This window comes from Eucyclogobius newberryi, unplaced genomic scaffold (genome assembly GCF_026437365.1).
Source record: "Eucyclogobius newberryi isolate DKJ021-1_F unplaced genomic scaffold, fEucNew1.0.hap1 SCAF_6, whole genome shotgun sequence".
NCBI classification, from domain to species: Eukaryota; Metazoa; Chordata; class Actinopteri; order Gobiiformes; family Gobiidae; genus Eucyclogobius; species Eucyclogobius newberryi.
The window spans coordinates 15,775,868-15,793,259 of record NW_027316278.1 but is presented as its reverse complement, the minus strand read 5'-3'; the positions used below and the strand labels follow the sequence as shown (position 1 = coordinate 15,793,259).

At 41.0% G+C, this 17,392-nt stretch overlaps 1 protein-coding gene across 2 annotated transcripts in view; it reads right to left on the bottom strand.

The window, feature by feature from the left end:
- LOC140347266 (multivesicular body subunit 12B-like) overlaps positions 1-17,182 on the bottom strand; it is a 38,176-nt gene extending 20,994 nt beyond the window's left edge. For both annotated transcript variants that reach the window (XM_072433655.1, XM_072433654.1), the window contains exons 1-5: positions 17,066-17,182; positions 11,769-11,864; positions 10,090-10,180; positions 8,120-8,249; positions 7,890-7,994 (exon numbers count right to left, since the gene is read on the bottom strand). In XM_072433655.1, the coding sequence (XP_072289756.1) occupies positions 7,890-7,994; positions 8,120-8,249; positions 10,090-10,180; positions 11,769-11,864; positions 17,066-17,170 (527 nt within the window). In that variant the 5' untranslated portion in view covers positions 17,171-17,182. The remainder of the gene's footprint in view (positions 1-7,889; positions 7,995-8,119; positions 8,250-10,089; positions 10,181-11,768; positions 11,865-17,065) is intronic.
- Positions 17,183-17,392: the final 210 nt, after the last annotated feature.

Below are 17,392 nucleotides of genomic sequence, written 5' to 3'. Positions count from 1 at the left end.
GGAGACTTGGGGGGGGTGACATGAGGAGGAGACCATGGGGGGATTGTGGAGGAGTGGGACAGAACAGATAAGGAAAGAACTGGAAGAGTAGAGGAGATAGGGACGGAGCCAGAGAGAGGAGAAGAGTAGAGGAGACTCAGCAAAAGGCAAAACATGAATATATAGCCTCACTTAAAACAGCTTGAATTCAGAATATTTGACTTTTACTCAGGGCCGGCCCAAGCCTTCAGGGGGCCCTAAGCGAAAACATTTTTGGGGGCCCCTCACCACGTCATCAGAATCAGTTTTATTGCCATTGTCAGTAAACAATTCACATATGGGAACTTTCTTCAACGCAAACAAAGCGCACCAAAACTCCAGGGCATCTGTTTGCCAGTTAGTTTATTCTCAACACCTCACAAGCTCAAATATTGATAACTTAAATCCCACAATGCAACTTGGTATTCCGCTGACATCACCTCTACTCCCTGTACAAATAACACACGTCCCAGATATGTTTTTGGGCGTTAAGGGTCGACAGCCACATTAGCACATTAGTTTAAATGAATGAACAGGGGGGTCTGGGGGCCCTCCCCCAGAAATTTTCAGACCTTTTTTGGGTCTTCTGGTGCATTTTAATGTGGTCCAGCCGGCTAAAGTAAGAGTAAAATGTTGAGGTTGTAATGCTATAAAATGATGATGTGATGAAACTGTGCCAGGAGAAAATGACTAAAGCCATTATATAATATATAATACAATAGTGTACTTAATTACTCAATACAATATTGGCTATGAAAAATAATTATTATAATACAATAGTGTACTTAATTACTCAATACAATATTGGCTATGAAAAATAATTATGGTCAAATTGATTCATTTTAACTGAAAATGTAAAAGTAATAGTTATCCTTACTAATTTATCTTTTACAGCTCCCAACTGTTCCTTCTTGCCAAAGTGACAAAAGAAGTTATATTAAATAAAAAAAATAGCATAAGCATTGCTTGATTAACAATTAACACTGATAAAACAGTGCAAACATGTTATTCCCAGAGAATGAACAGAACGAGAAGTGAAGGTCCAAACCTAGCTATAGTGAAGAGACTGCGTTTCTGCAACTTTGCCACTTTTGTATAAAAATATATAGTATTATTCTATAACAGACGTAATTATAATATGTCTGGTTATTTTTCACTATCAATTTATTATAATTTATAACAAATAGTCTAATGATGCTTTTTAAATAAATTGAAATGTTTTATTGCTCTATTAAAAGTTAATTACAATAGAAATGTTTGTTCTGATCAGAACACCACACACTGGACCTTTACATTCCTCTCATTGCACTTTAAGAAGTCAAAGTAAAACAGACATCACGAGTCACGATTGATCTCACACATGGTGATGAGAGAGAGGGACGCAAACTCAAACCGCTCATCTCTGACTGAGGCTGCACAGGGGCCCGGGACAGGGGCCCGGGACAGGGGCCGCACACTGTTCACTCCAAAGTCTCACGTCAGAGGTTCTGGACGAGACGGCGCTCGTCCGGACCGGATCTCCGCCTCTTAGTGACCCGGGCCATAGAGGCCCCTCACCGGCCTCACCTGCAGCTGACACTACGGGGCTGGTGTAAATGTTAAGCTTATTATCTTTCATTCAGACACATATTGTGCGTGCGCGGGGCAGAGCTCTCGTCGCCTCCAGCCTGAGCGAACTAATGTGACAGAATCGTGTTGTTTCAAACAGCAGCATTAACCGTCTCTTTGTAAGAGAAGTTCAATACCTGGAGAGTGTTGTTGAGTTTGCAGTTTCTTTACATCGTCAAGAAGTTTCTTCTTTCGTTTTTCGGCATCAGGGGGATATATTCCTCTGGACATGAGGACCACGCAGGGACCACGTTGTGTTGTGTTTATGTTTTGCTCTCGAGCTCCTCGCGCACAATGAAGTTGACCAATCAGCGCAGGTTTGGTGTCTTGGTTGCCAGATTGTCATTACAAATAAACGCGGTTTGTGCGTTATATGTTACCGCTGTGTGCGCTGCCGCGCCAGCAGCGCTACTACACTAGTGGCGCACGCTGCGCTTGCACTTCTCATAAGGCGGGTTGCCAGATTGGGGGCCCTACTAACGCCTCGGGGCCCTACGCGGCTGCTTAGTTCGCTTATAGGCTGGGCCGGCCCTGCTTTTACTTCAAGTTAGGTTCTATTATCTCTATTATTTCACTGGTTTCAAGTCATTTCTGACATTTAGGTTGAAATAAGAAAATGTATTGCCAATGTGGTGGATAAACATGTATTACCCCATTGTAGAGTTGTCAAAAATATAAAAACTAGCTATATTCATTTGAACAAGCAGCAATACTTATAAACAAGACAACAGGAAAAAGAGTATCCAGTATTGAGCCTAGTCCTTCCTATTGAAATCAAGTTTGCAATCAAGCTTTAACTAAGAAGCAATGAATGGATAAATGTCAGAAACATATAAAATAATCTCAGTCCGTCAAGTAAGTTGATCTAAACTAGTCCAAACTACTGGATCGAAGATAAATGAATGTAATTTTAACTCGAGTATATATTAATATCTTTTTGCAGTGGGAGTTGTGGAGAGAATGAGGAAATTGAGGAAATCGGGGAAGAGCCAGCAGACGGGGGGACAATGAAGGAGACCGTGGAGGAGACACAGGAGGTGACAGGGAAAGAGGCAGAGGAGGAGAAAGTGAAAGAAACACTAGAGAAGATTGTGTAGGAGCCAGACAAGGAGCCGGGGAAGGAGACAGAGGAGAAGACGCAAAGGTGCAGCCGAGGAGCACTCTGCAGAGGTAAGATGAGGATGAGAGTAATATTAGTGCGGTCCCGAGCGCTGGAAGGAGCTCTTGTTTTGACACTGTGACAACATCTCTACACTTTCTCCATGTGACGACAGTGCGGCTTTGTGGGAGCTGCTGCCTGAGCCATCATTATCTTCCTTTAAGCTCCGTGTCAGGCGCAGAAGAAAGAATCTCTCAGGATTTTACGAAAAACGCTCTTTGTCCGCGGCCTTTCAGATCTCCGCTGATCACTCCATCATTCCTGGCATCGCTCTCCGCCGATGTCCTCTTGATCTGAGTACTTTCCGTAACTTTCCTGAACGCAACGAAGTAATGAGTGAGATGGTGTGGGAAATGATTGTTCTCCCAAACTTCAGATGGCGCCACACTGACAGTCGGCGTGTGTCTTCCCCCGTGCACTAGGAAGACTTGGTTAACCAGCCAGCAATGAAAGCCGGTACAATACTCCTGTAGAGTTATAGCAATATGCACAGTGTCAAAGGCATGTGACAGTGCCAGCCAGAGCGTATTGATATGCATGCCACTTCTGACACTGATGACTCTCTAGGCTCGCCATGTTAAAGGAGAAATCTAAAAAAAGGATCCTTGGCCGTGACATTTTTATCGCTGTAAAGTTTGATTTAAAAAGTGCCCGTGTGTACAATAGCCTATTATTCTAAGAGAAATGTCAAAAACCTTGATTCTGAGTCAAGCTAAAGTAATTGCAATATTAGAACAAGGCTAATTTATGCCAGCAGTCAGTGTAGAGGTCAGATATCAGCCTCTGCCATGACAGTTTTATCAGGAGGACAAATGGCAGTGTTGGCCAGGAGAACAGAGGAGGGGGATACTTTACTGGACACATTAAAAGGCTGACCGGATGGTGTGGCTTTTCACATTATAAAGTCGGGCTCTGGAGATATGGTCTGACAGAGAACAAGCTAAAGTGGTTGACATCAAGCTGTGGCTATGAATCAAAACACGGCCGTGTCACGGGCTCAAATGTGCGGGACAAACTGGATGAAAATGCATAGAGACTGCAGAAGTAACAGGATAACAATGTCTATTCCTTGTTACAACACAGTGAAGAGTAAACGTGTTAAGGCCACACACTGCAGGTGAATATGGAAAACAACTTCAATTTAGAGATACCAATTGGAAAATGCTTCTGTAGTTTACTGTAAGAAAAAAAAACATCTTTATTAACTGTGTAATGCTGTCATATACAAGCCATTTTATGTGTAATAATGTGATTTTAGATTTAAAGTTCTTGCAATTGGCCTGGGAAATGAAATAATTTCAGTTAAACATTTAAAGTCAGGTTTAAATGTATTTATCTGTGTAGAGTACTGTGTTTGGAAGACAGTGCTTTGGCATTGTCTTCCAGCAGCTTGGCTGTCAGTGCAGATGATGGTGCAGTTCTACATGACCATCAATGAGTCCATCCTCACCTCCTTCATCACCGTGTGGTACACTGGAGCCACAGCCTGGGACAAACAGAGACTACAGCACATTGTGCCTCTGCTGAGAAGGTGATCGGCGGCAGACTTCCATCTCTGCAGGACCTGTACGTCTCCAGGGCTCTGGGACGTGCAGGTCGGATCACAGTCAACCCTTCTCACCCTGGACACGGACTATTTGAGCCACTCACCTCAGGCAGGAGGCCACTCCCCTCAGGCAGGAGGCCACTCCCCTCAGGCAGGAGGCCACTCCCCTCAGGCAGGAGGGCACGGGGCTACAGTCCATCCGGACCAGAACCTCACAAGACCACAAGAACAGTCTCTTCAGCAGTCATTGGACTCATGAACGCTTCCTAAACATTGTCACTTTAACAATTTAATCAATCACTCACTACACTATTCTCTTTCTGCACTACATCTGTAAATTTAACTGTATTTTGTGTACATAGTGCGCCTATTTTTATTTTATCCTATAGTCAATTTAAATTGTGAATGCTCTTTTGTGATTCTGATTCTTTGATTCTGATTCTGAAATGAGGGATTACACCTAATAGTTCACTGTGTTATTTCTCCTAATTTCACTAGAATATGCTGTTATCAATTAAAAATAAATACATAGAAACTGACATCATTTTAAAATGATATTTTCATGTCAAGGGGTGCTCTTTATATTCCTGTGGGAGAGGGTCTAGATTGGACAATGTAGTGGAGAAAATAATGACAGTTTTGGTTATAGTGTCTTACCTTAAAAAAAGAGGGGAATTTACTTATTTTAACTTCTATTATAACAGTATTTTTTTGTTGAGTTTCTTTCTTTTTATAACTAGTCTCACCTGAGCAGAAAAATATTCAAATGTCACAAACACAACTACAGTAACTATTTGAGAACAGCACTTCAGCCACAAAAACAATACCTGTGTGCTCCTCATCATGATGCAACAGCGGCTCTCACTGCAGCTTTGTACTGCTTAGAAAACTGAATTGCGGTTTTACTTTCCATACACAACTCTAACAAGCTCCTGCTGCCTCAGGCAATGTAACATTTGAGAGGAATCACTGCGGCTTTCTAAATTATAAGGGTCATTAAAAATTTACACATTATTGACTGTATTTAAAACATCTTTTCCACTGACTGTAAAGAGCACTTAAATTTAAGAGGTGCTATTCTCCGAAGGCCATAAAGTTGTTATAGATAGCCAGAAGGAGGCATACAGGGAGTGCAGGCTCTACTGCATATGAACTGTCGAGTATAGAAGGTGATACTAGGTCCACAGCAGCGAGGAAACGTGCTTCAGGAAATATATAGGACTTTTTGTTGTTGTAGTAATGGGCCAAAGACAGACATTTTATTGGAAATGGTTGATTTGTACAGATCTATTTTAATTTTTTTTTGAGCTAGAGCAAGGTGTATTTATAGCAACAGTACTTTTGTTAAAAGTGCCTGAGCAGATATTTATGCTGCTCAACATTTCGATTCATCTATTTTCCTTGTGTATTTTCATTGCTTTCTCAAACAATCCCAATGGAATACTCAATACTGCATTATTTACTCTAACAATGCATTTGTTATTGTTACACCACTCTGCCCATAATGTGTATTGTCGACAGAAACGTTGATTGAAAAGACCTCTCCAAATGTGGGGTGAATTTTAAAGCCAAGACAAAACCGGCAGCCTGTGATCTCAGCAGGCATCAGGAGGGGCTGAGTTGCTGGAAGGTGCAATTTATTCTAACCTTTGAGCCTGGCCAACTTGAAAGTGAGCTTCAAAAGAAATGAGGATTACCACTAAGAGTTGGGAAGCATCAAGCCTTTGGAAGAAAGTATCAAAGCGCACTGACCACCGACTTTAAAAAATCTCTTTCTAGTTTAAACATTACTTTTGATAGAGCCACATACTCAACGCACTATTCTCTGTGCCACTTCCAGACCAAAGGGTTGCAACAGAAACTCCTGCCAAATGACTACTCTGTGTGAATCACTGTGCAATAAGTGTCAGATGATTTGCTGTAGGGACGCCAGAAGGGAAAAGCTGAAAGGAAAGACATTTGGTTGTTCTTAAGCCTACGGTGTCTTGTAACTACAGTGTAAATAGCCGGGTACAGGATGGCACAGCGCTTGCACTTGAGGCCTTCAGTGTCCCGTGCCAAGCGCCCCTCTCCGCACAGAAGGAGTCTCGCTTGTTCATTTACAATTTGCTTGGGAAATCCCCAGTTCTCGCTCAGGCAAAATAATTGAGCTGTTTGATCTGGACACAGTACAAAGGGCTGGTGCCGAGGCGGAGGAAGCCCGAGCAGAGACAGCCGAAGGGGAACACGCTCACTCCGGCACGGCGGATGATCCGGAGCTCTCCTCCCTTCTTCCTCTGCAGATGTCGCTCCCTCTCCGGGCTACATCTCCTCCTCTTTGTCTACATACTACAACACTGCTGTCACCGCAGTCAGAGTGCGCCCTGCCGCTGCCTCGTGGGACACAGCACAAATAGCAGGAGTTTAGCCCTCGTTGAACTTGTGTTGTGTTCAGGGGATCTTGTCTAGTTAGCCCGTCTCTCTCCGGTTCGCCCTCTCTCCCTCGTAGTTCAGCCACAACCTTTCCAGCAGATTGCTCAGGAGTGATCAATTGCTTGTGTCTTCATTGTCGTACATGTGGTACAGGGAGCAGCTCAAGAGTACACCGAGCATGAAATAACAGAGGAGGAAGGTGGAAACGATGGACTTGTAGGCTTAGTGGGGTACGACACGCTTGAAAATGAAAGTAGGTGTGCATAGGATTATCGGATTATGACAAAAATATGAGACAAACTGCCTTTCAACTAAAAAAAAGCTCAAAAAAGATGAACAAAAACACAGAAACACAGAAACACTCATCTAAAAAATGAAGATTTCAAAAAATAAACCAAATCTGGATTAATTTTCACACTGGTAACTTTTTTAACATTTTATTCTAGAATGCACACAATAACTTGGCCCCCGAACCACATTACATTTATACAGAGACTAAACAGGAGAGTGACAAGAGGCTCCTCTAACCAAAACTGTAAAATCCCACAGTGCAGGACATCTTTTGGACAATCATCCTTCTCCTATAAGAGCTGTAAACTCTGGAATTCATTACCCACTGAAATAAAGTGCATCTCTGAGGTAAACATTTTCACCTCCAGACTGTACCCGCCTGTAAGTGCTCTGAAAGTGCTGTGAAAGAGTGCGTGAGTGAACGTGCGTGAGTGAGGGTGAAAGGTTGAGCTGTTTAGATTTGTACATTTGCCCCTGATTTATTCATTGAAATGGAAATGTATTTTAATGCTTTTTATATCTGTAAAAAGTGTAGAAAAGCTTAACCAGGGACATGAGTTTAAAATTAGCAATAGCTATAAACTTTGTATGCATTGCATCAGCTAACAAGCATTGTTTTGTAACTATGTATGATGTATGTATGTATGATTGCATTGTCCCTGTCCAAAAAATAAAAACGTTTTTTGTTGTAGTAGTACTAGTAGATCCGTGATTATTAAAATACATGCATACAAATATTAATTCAATCTAAATTTGTTTGCAATGCAATGTTTTTAGTGTTAAAAGGAGATGATATATGTATAGTAAATGTTTATAAGAGAAGTATATGAAATGAGAAGGTGTGTGTGTCTTTACCTCACAGTTTGATCAGGGATTACACTGGTGGATTTGCTGGTCACTTCTTGTTTTTGTGGCTGAACATCTCCAAGTCGGCACCAAACAAACATATTATTGATCTCCCTGTGTAAAATATAAAATCACAGACATGATATTATAATGTGTGATACACTCTTATCTTAACATGACAGAAAGTCCCTATAAGTAACGTCTGATTGGAAGGTTATTTATAGCGTGGCATGGCTCACCCGACGCAGGTGTAGTTAACAAGATGGTACTTTGACTTGGCCACGATCTGGATGTCATACACCGCTGTCTGTGCGGCGGCGCGAGGGCTCACTCGCACACACAGCCTCCTCTTCCTCGTGGCAGCTTCCTCTGATGAGTCAGGTGCAACAGTGTGTCAGACAGGGAGCTATTTCCGCCTCTGAGATTGAAGCTAAGGGCATTTTAGGTACAGTATATCCTTAGGAGGGATATGTAGTTTTACTGAGCTATAAAAATGTATCTACGATTTAGGGAGCAAATAAATACTGATAATGACTCTTACAGATTACAGTTTGGATATAAGAAACAATGTGTACTTATGTTGTTAAATGAACAACAACAACCTTTCTTCATCTATACAATTTTGAATTATAAAAGATTAAAGATTTGCGGAAACAAGATTTACTTTGATAGATATTTATGTGTTTGGGAAATATACTGCATGAAATTATAGATAAGATCGAACATGTTGTTTTGAAGCTGTGCAAAATGTAAATATCAGGTAAATCGTTTATTAAAAAGAAAACTCTAAATGCAGCAAAAAATAAAATATGCAATGGGCAATAGCAGTGACTTTTGTTTCGATCCGATACCAAGAAATACTATGGCAAGTATCACAATATTGATCCAATACCAATATCATACAAACATACAATACAGTTTTGTATTCAAGTGCTCTGAAACTTGAATATAAAGACATTTATACTAAATATATATATTTTAGAATGAGAATCAAGACTTCCTACCTCAATCAATATATTGATATTTGGTATTGATCCACCCATTATTATTGAAAATAAAAATGGAACAAACTTGTGTTGTAATCTTTCAAACAAGGGAATACAGTATATAATATATACAGTGATATTACTACACTTTTGTGGTTAATTTTAAGATTCTATCACATTTGTCACGTTTTAGCACATTTCTCTTTTGATTCTCATAACACAATATATTCATTGTTGTCAATATCGCCCACATCTAAGTTCAAGCACAACATTTATCTCATTGTAAACTTTCATTCTTCATTCTTAAAACGTGTTGAAGATGCCCGTGCCTTACTATACATCTGTACCAACTAAACATTTGTTCACTTAGCAGTTATGCTCTTACCCTGCAAGCACAGAATAATACATAAGCTAATATGAGCAATGGGTGACTTACTGTGCTCCAAGGAAAAGGACTGGACAATGGAAAGCAACAAAATCCAAATGCATTATTATCATTTTTATCACTTTAGTAGGTGAAATGACACAAGCAAGTGAATCCTCCATCAGCTCTAGTGCACATCAGGGATTTAGACTAGATATTGTGGAATGTAGCTCATACATAATGTCGAATGTATACATTAAACATGGATTCACATAAAGTAATAAAACATTAAATTACACCTTAGCCAAACAAAACATAATCTCTTTTCTTCACTCGGGCAAAAAAATACATAGCCACGCTGCTCTATATTGCATGTGCTCCTCCCTCATTTATTTCCCCGGCAACACTCCAAAGTGCAGTGTAAATGCAATGATAATAAAAATAATAAACAAGCTGTCCTTACTCCCCACACCCAAATATTATTACATTTGCGCGGCATGGTGGATAGTGCGAGGGGTGGGATACATAGCACTCAAAAAGCACTAAAGCATTGGGGAACGCATTTCATTAATATTAGATAACCCCCATCCACTCGTCCTCTCCCCAAATAAATACATAAATAAATAAGCCGCTCATAAAGAAATGCAGGGCTCCAGCCGAGATAAACAATGACTCATGATTCTCTTCTCTTGTACCTCCGGGGCAAAATGTTTATTTTATTCCCACACACTGCCATAAATTAAGCTAACCTGCACCCATAAAACATTCACTATCTCAAGCAAAGCTGCCCCTCAGGACCTCTGCATAAGCTGGTCTCGAGCTGGAAACAGGAGGGAGGGGCTATTGACTGTTTACTTACTACTGTCCAATGTTTCTTGTAAAGGCGTGAAACCCTCCGGCAAAGCGTCCTTAATGTCAGTCAGCTTAACATCCACCACCACATCGAGCCCCTTCGAGACAAGAGATGGCGTTTGAAAGGATTATTCAAAAATCACTGTTTGGATCCCGCACTTGATTTTCTTTTTTGTTTTGCTAGTTCCATTTTTTTTAATTTATGATCAATTTTGTGGAGTACTGCAATACTTTAAAAACGTCCTTATTTACCTCAGGACGTTGCACTATATCCTTTATATCCTACATCGCTGTGATTTTTCCTCTCATAGCCCAACACTTGAAAAGACCCATCCCTTCAGTCCCAAAAAAGAAGGAAAAAAAAGACTACAAGAATAAAATATAATTTCTCATTTCTCTCAATGTGAGGATAATAGAGTAGACAATTTACCGAAAGCACAGGAAGTCTCTAAAAAGAAGAGCTGACAAAATAGCAGAAGTAATTACTCCCTAATAGCTTTTCCCTGCAAAAGAATGCATGTGTGAACTTGTAATCATTCTCAACCTTTTGGCGACGAGCTGCCGGCTGATAGGAGACAGAGGCAGCCCTGATCAACAAAATGGGACTGGTTAAAAACAATCAGCCGTTGTGTAGCTGACATTTTCAAGCATGACTCTTCCCTGCCTCCCATTATATTTTCATTTTTGGCCATAATAAATTGCAATAATACACAGTGGCGGCACCGAGTGGGACGAGCCAGGCGTGACTTGATGCGTCCGAGAGGTTGGATTCCACAGCGACTGTTGCCCGACAGTCATTACTATTAGAGACATTTTTTATTCATAGTTTTATTCCGACTTAAGGAGGAATATGGATGAATGCTATTACTATGCATGGGACCTTTTTTGCTCTTTTGCTAGTAAGGTTTTTCCCATCACAAACTGACAAAAAAGGCTATCTTAAACAAACCTAGAGTATGATAAATCACAAACTATTTTCTTCCCCTCACATGATTCAGGGGCTAATTTTATAGAATCTGTTTTCGTCATGGACAATTACAGGAGGTGCTCCATTGACTGGCAGACAAAATAGTCTTTGTTGATGGCTCTGTCATGTTTTATTTGTGTCAAAATCTTTAAAACAATGTGGACATGCATTTAAAATCATATACAGGAGGCTGTAGAAGGCCATTTGAATTCTACTGAAGTAAGCACAGACCAGCACTACTTATGCATAGATTTTGCAAGGTTTACGTGTATTTATGAAGACTTCAAAGTGAAGGTGATTGGATTCTTTTGCATTTCTTAAGTACATTTAACTTTATTCTCTCATTTAAGAGTTTTTCTGTATTCACATTATACACACAGTAACTGGTTGATACATCTCTTTAGGGATGCAGTTGATTGAATAATTTGAATAGTTAAAATCCAGCTTGTTGATATTTCATGAATAAACATAAATAATATCCTCAAGAGGACCACAGCAGGAAAAATATCTCACTGCAGTATATTACGGATCTAAAATATGCATGTGAATCTGTTACATCTGAAAGTTAAAAAACAGGAACGCTGAATGGGACTCTCACTGATCAAAGTGCAAAGTCCACAAGGATACTGTGGCAATGGAATCTCGACTAATAACCCATGGCAAAACAAAGAGATTGAGCTGCTGGATGTGCAAAGGCAGAAGTTTACATTCACACTTACAGGATTTCTGGTGAAACAGAGGTAGCGGGTGACCTTGGATTTGAATATGCCGTCCTTCCACAGGTCGGCGTCAGAGCCATCTGTTGTTTGTGCAACCTACGTGTAAAAACAAGGAGTAAAAAAACAGGCAAGAGGTGGGATAAAGTTAATGTATGTATGTGCCACGAGCGTGTTGCTTTTGCCTCTTCCCTTGCATACTAGCCTTAATTAACGCTTGCCTACACTTGCGCTCCATCTCATTAGTGCTCTGCGTGGGTAAAGAGTCTTAGCCTCCAAAAAGGTGGCTAAAAATATCTTCCCCAGAGACCAGGCTGATTAAAGATGCCCTGACAAGGCTCTGCTCTAATAAGGAAACCAAACTTGAGAGTATGTTTTGAGAAAGCAGGAATTATATTCTGTGAAAATGTGCTTGCTGTTTTATTATAGAATTATTTAATTCTATCTGTGGCAAAACAAAGAGATTGAGCTGCTGGATATACAGTTTACTATAGAATTATTTAATTCTATAGTAAACTGTATTTCAATATCACCAGTCAGCTCAGAGAATTTATGTGCAAGACACAAAAGTTTTAACCTGTCCAACATAGTCATTGATTACATAATGACAGGATTTGGGTGCCACAAATCAAACTCAAGGTCCAACACTCTATTGCTATGTAAATGTAGGTCTGAAGGGTAGAATAATAGAGCGAAGCATTACATGCAGACTATCTCAGGGAGACTCTTCCCTCATGCGAGTCAATATGCCTGGCTGAAACGTCATGTCTCATTGGTTACCACGTGAGAATCACCTAAATAACTGCCAGATTTATTTTCTAAAAGGATCCTTTACAAAGAAGAGTAAATCTAATGAGGTTCATTCAAATGAAGAAGTCATAGATCTCTGCACCCACCCGCACACAGGCCCCTTGACAATAATGATGAATGACCCGGTGACTGGCTGGGGGAACAAGGCATGGGGAGATTCATGCAACAGCAGCAGTAACTCGGGGACGAGTGTAGGGAGTGGGAAACGGAGATAGATAGTGGGGCCAGAGCGGAGGTATGAGCACAGAGGGATTACAGGGCGTCTCAACAGCACTTCCATGAAAGGTCCCAGAAGGAGCCTATACATCACCAGCTTCCTTCCTCCTTACAAGACAAGCCGTCTTGGCCACTTTTTCCAGGTCAGTAGCCAGCGCATCCTGTCAGCGTAAACAAAGGGCTCGCTTTGTGAAGCCCAAAGTCAAGTTGCGCAGTAACGAGGGCAGCGTCCTCCTCCGAGGCACCTCAGGCATCATCCTGCCACAGCCAGCAGCCGCTCAGGGTGACGCAGGCTGAATGTAAAATGCCGATACTGAGCACACTCCCGATGCCTAATTCTGCAACTCAATAAGTAAGCCTTTACCTTAAAGAAATGGCTCATATATAACACCAGACTTTATGCCACTGCACTGTCATTGAAATATGTTTCAACAATATGATTTAAAACACAGTGACAGCTTTAACTGCCACTTCCTAAAATGATGCTTTAGTGTTGATCTGAAAGATGGCTGATGACATCAGTCCTCAAGAGATGTGGAAGTTTTCTGAAGCCTCTCAAGAGACGCACAGGCTGAGCTGTAAATAAAAGGATATTAAAGCATAATGATCCGTCTCAGGGGAAGCAGCTCTAACCTGTCACAAGTAGCTCCAGTAAAGGGAAAAATCGCAATGCGCACTGAACTTTTGACAAGAACAGTGATTAGAGCTCTGGGCATCTACAGACAAAAAAAACATTTGATGCCATGTGGGGAGAATAATGTTAATTCAGTGACTATCAATCTTTTCTGTTGCAGTGGATAACTTAAATGTATCTTCTTTAAAGGATGACAGTGGCTTAAACGGTATGCATCCTTCCTCCAATCCTGCCAAATATGCTGTATAAATCAACATGTTGAAAATAATGAGGTTCTGAATGTGACCTGCATAGGTGAACCTGTGGATCGTCTCTTTCAGCCCTGCGGTGCGAGTGGGTGTGAGCGTAGTGTTTTGATGTTGGGTGGCTGCTGATAGTGTGAAGCTTCTGATCCCAGTGGAGGTGCGTTTGATCCGGGCCCATGCTCTCATGTGCTGGAACAACCTGCTCAAGTTCATATGTGAATGCTCCTTATCACACAGCAAAATAGTTAATCAACCCTTTGATCTGCCATGGAAAAAGTACAGCAAGTAAGCAGTCAGTATTAAGGGGGAGTCTGAACTGGGGCTTGAAAGACCTAAATCTAAGCAGCATAATATCCGGGGACTTCCCTCCTCAGAGAAGCTGAACACTGATGCCAAACGCTGATATTTTTGTTTGTATGTGAGATCTGCACATGAAAGACCACATAGTGATTCAAAGACGTTCCTGAAGTGCATTTGGAAAGAGTCTCGACAGCCTCTACTGTATCTCTGAGGCATCTTGAGAGCACCCCAGAATGTTACATAGGTGCACTTTTAATAAATCTTGTCATTATTGTTTTAAAAGCCACTGAGGATTAGATGTGGGGCCAAATGTCAACCCATTACGTACAAAAAATGACTTTTGACAATTAGAACAGTAATTGAAATAAAAAAAAAACAATGACTCAGCCCTACATGAACCAAGCTCAAGGATGTGTCGGGCTGAATGCAGACAACAAACTCCCCTAGGCCTAGAGAAAAAGATTAAACCTGAACTTATATATTGATAATGCTCTCCCAATAAGAGACGGTACAAAAGAGGAAGCTGCAGACCCAGATGCAGAGGCAGCAGACTATATGCACATAATCTACAATGTACTGTAGCAGTGGAGCAGCACAGAAGGAAGTCTGGTGGCGTCTCTGTTTGTCACTGCGGTGTGGTGTGTGCGCCGTTTTCCTGCCAGTGGCTGTTTGGATGCCAACCCAGCGTCCTGTGCCAGAGATTAGAACAAGCTGGGCACATTGGATGGAGCAGGAAGAGCTAACAGTTTCAGGGTATGGGGTAAAACAGAAGAAGGCTGATGTTTGGAGAGGAAGAAAATCTACCCTGGAGCTGGATTTAGACGTGGACTTCTACTTCATATTGTAGTACAAGGGTAAACAAAACACCAAAGGGCACAACGTTTTAGTCTTTTTGTAGTTCAAGTTTTAGGGGTTGGTTCAAGATAAAAGATATAATTTACCTACACATCATGTAAAAGAGGAGAATGTAGTATTATTGTCATGGTAAGCAATCAAAAATAAAGAATGCATGTTCAAATTCTATATATTCTTGGTATCCTTTAGCCTATGACATTTCATCAGAGGTAGAAAGTAGCAAAGTACAAAAGTAAAAGTACTGCACTAACATTAACAGTGAATATTTTTTACATTACTTCACTAAATTTTTTTTAGAACGGGTATCTACACTTTCTACTATATTTTTGAAAAGGACTGAAAAGCAAAAAGTACTTTCAGTTTGGTTTCAGGGGTTATTTTATGGTGATATCCTGCCTACAGGCTTTGAGTTCAAGTCTTGGGTTTGAGCAAACAAAAATATACAGTACATCTAGAAAAAAATATTGACTAAAAATCTGAATTTTATTTTTATCAAGACAACATTTCACTCTTTAAAGGTGCCATAACATGCTTTTTTTCACGTTTCGTAGTCTATCCTAAGTGTATAATTGATAATAATAAGTGTTGTGCAACACCCTTAACATAATAGTTAAGAAATATCACCCAGACCTTGGTCCCCCTCACCAACCCGGAAATGCAAATGGCTTGGTTTGATATTCGCCCCCACCCTTGCGAAGAGCGATCTGGCTCCCCCGCCCAACCCGTGACGTAGTCTCAGAGCGCGTGTGTGCCCCACCCACCCGTGACGTAGTGTGTGTCCCACAGCTGTCTGCTCCGCTCCGCTCCGCGCGACTGAGTGAGAAACGATAGAACTTCAGATCAACACTACTTTGAGACTAAATAAATCTGGTGTTTATTCTACAGCGTGCGCAGAACAGATATATCTATAGATCTATATATATATATATATATAGATCTATAGATATATCTATCTTGAGATCTTGTTCATATTATAAATAACACTGTAAATGACGAGAGGTTTCATTCTATATATATATATATATATATATATATATATATATATATATATATATATATAATATATAATAATATAAGTCTTATGTCCATCGCGCTCTTATTTCCTGGTTTTTCGGTATCGGATAGAACTTCTCTCCGTTTATTTTCCCAGTTGCTGCATCAAGTGCCACATAAACCTTCACCATTGTGATAATAGTAAAGAGTGCGATATCATTAATTAAGTTTTGGGCCTCTATGAGCCGTGTTTCGTCGTAAATCGAAGCAGAAAAACTCCGGGGCTTGTAGGGAGACAGCAGCGCGGAGCCGGGGGGAAGGGGGCGGCAGGCGGGAGGCGGGTGGAGAGGGGGGAGGGGGAGGGTGAGGGGGGATGATGACGCGTGCCTGTGATTATGACGCGGTCTTGTAGACACCCCCCGTCAGTTTGGAGATTCGCGGAAAGGAGATAGTCTGTACTATAGCTAAACACTGCGGGAATCAATCAAAAAAACACTCTGGGTACAAATATGAAGCACAAATAGCAATGTAAGAAGGTTAAAAGCTCTGAAAAGTCGATTTTGCATGTTATGGGACCTTTAATATTTGTCAAAAATCTAGATACTTTAACTTTGTACTTCAAGGCTTTTACTTAAAGGTGGTATGGACGATTTTTTTCAGCAAATGTTTTTATCATATTTCCTCGTGGCGTGGATAAATCATTAGTCCTGCCACGTATCAGTCATAAAACGCACCTACCGCTCACCTGCAGCCGCGTGCGGTTCGTCCCCACGTTTCCACGTGCCTAAGCGCATGGATCTATCATAATATAGTTCTCTCAGTGTATGGGGCAAAATGAAGACGGAGAAAGACAGTTCGAGCTGATGCAGAAGTGGACAGAAATCTACGGGAGACGAGAGATGCGATGCGCTCCGTCGCGCTAATAAACAAACGCACGTGTGTGTTGTATCAGTCCGCACGGGGGAGTGCGCATGCGCACTTCCGCCTGCGTTCTCAAATCGCCGAAAAATCGTCCATACCGCCTTTAAGACGATGTGATACATTTAGTTTAATACATGTTTCAGTCTTGTATCTGTACTTTTATTGACAAAACTGAGTACTTCCTCCACCATGATAATCCTCTACATTGTTTAAAACACATGATATACTTCCACTATAGTTTATCTATACATCACTTGAAATATTTACTGTGCTTTTACTTGTGCTTTCAGAGTGCAGCGTGCCCAGTATTATTATGCCATACTCACAACACGGTATCCATCAGGGGCTTTGTTCAGAGATGCAACTATCCCAACTGCTGAGACGGGCTCTGCAGGAAGCTGGCTGCTCACTTCAGTCATACCGAGGCGCATTCTCTTCCAGCTGAGAAAAAATATAATGTCCACATAAATCCTACTGCAAAATAACTTGAGCATACTGCTATTGCATTGGTCATCAAAAGAAGGGAAGGCTAAAACAAAGAGAACAACATTATTGACATCTTGTGAGGTTTATTAGGGTCTCGAAGAAAAGGAATCTTTCTAATCCAAGATCTAATGACAAGTGAGACCAGTTACTAAAGAGCATTAGGAGAC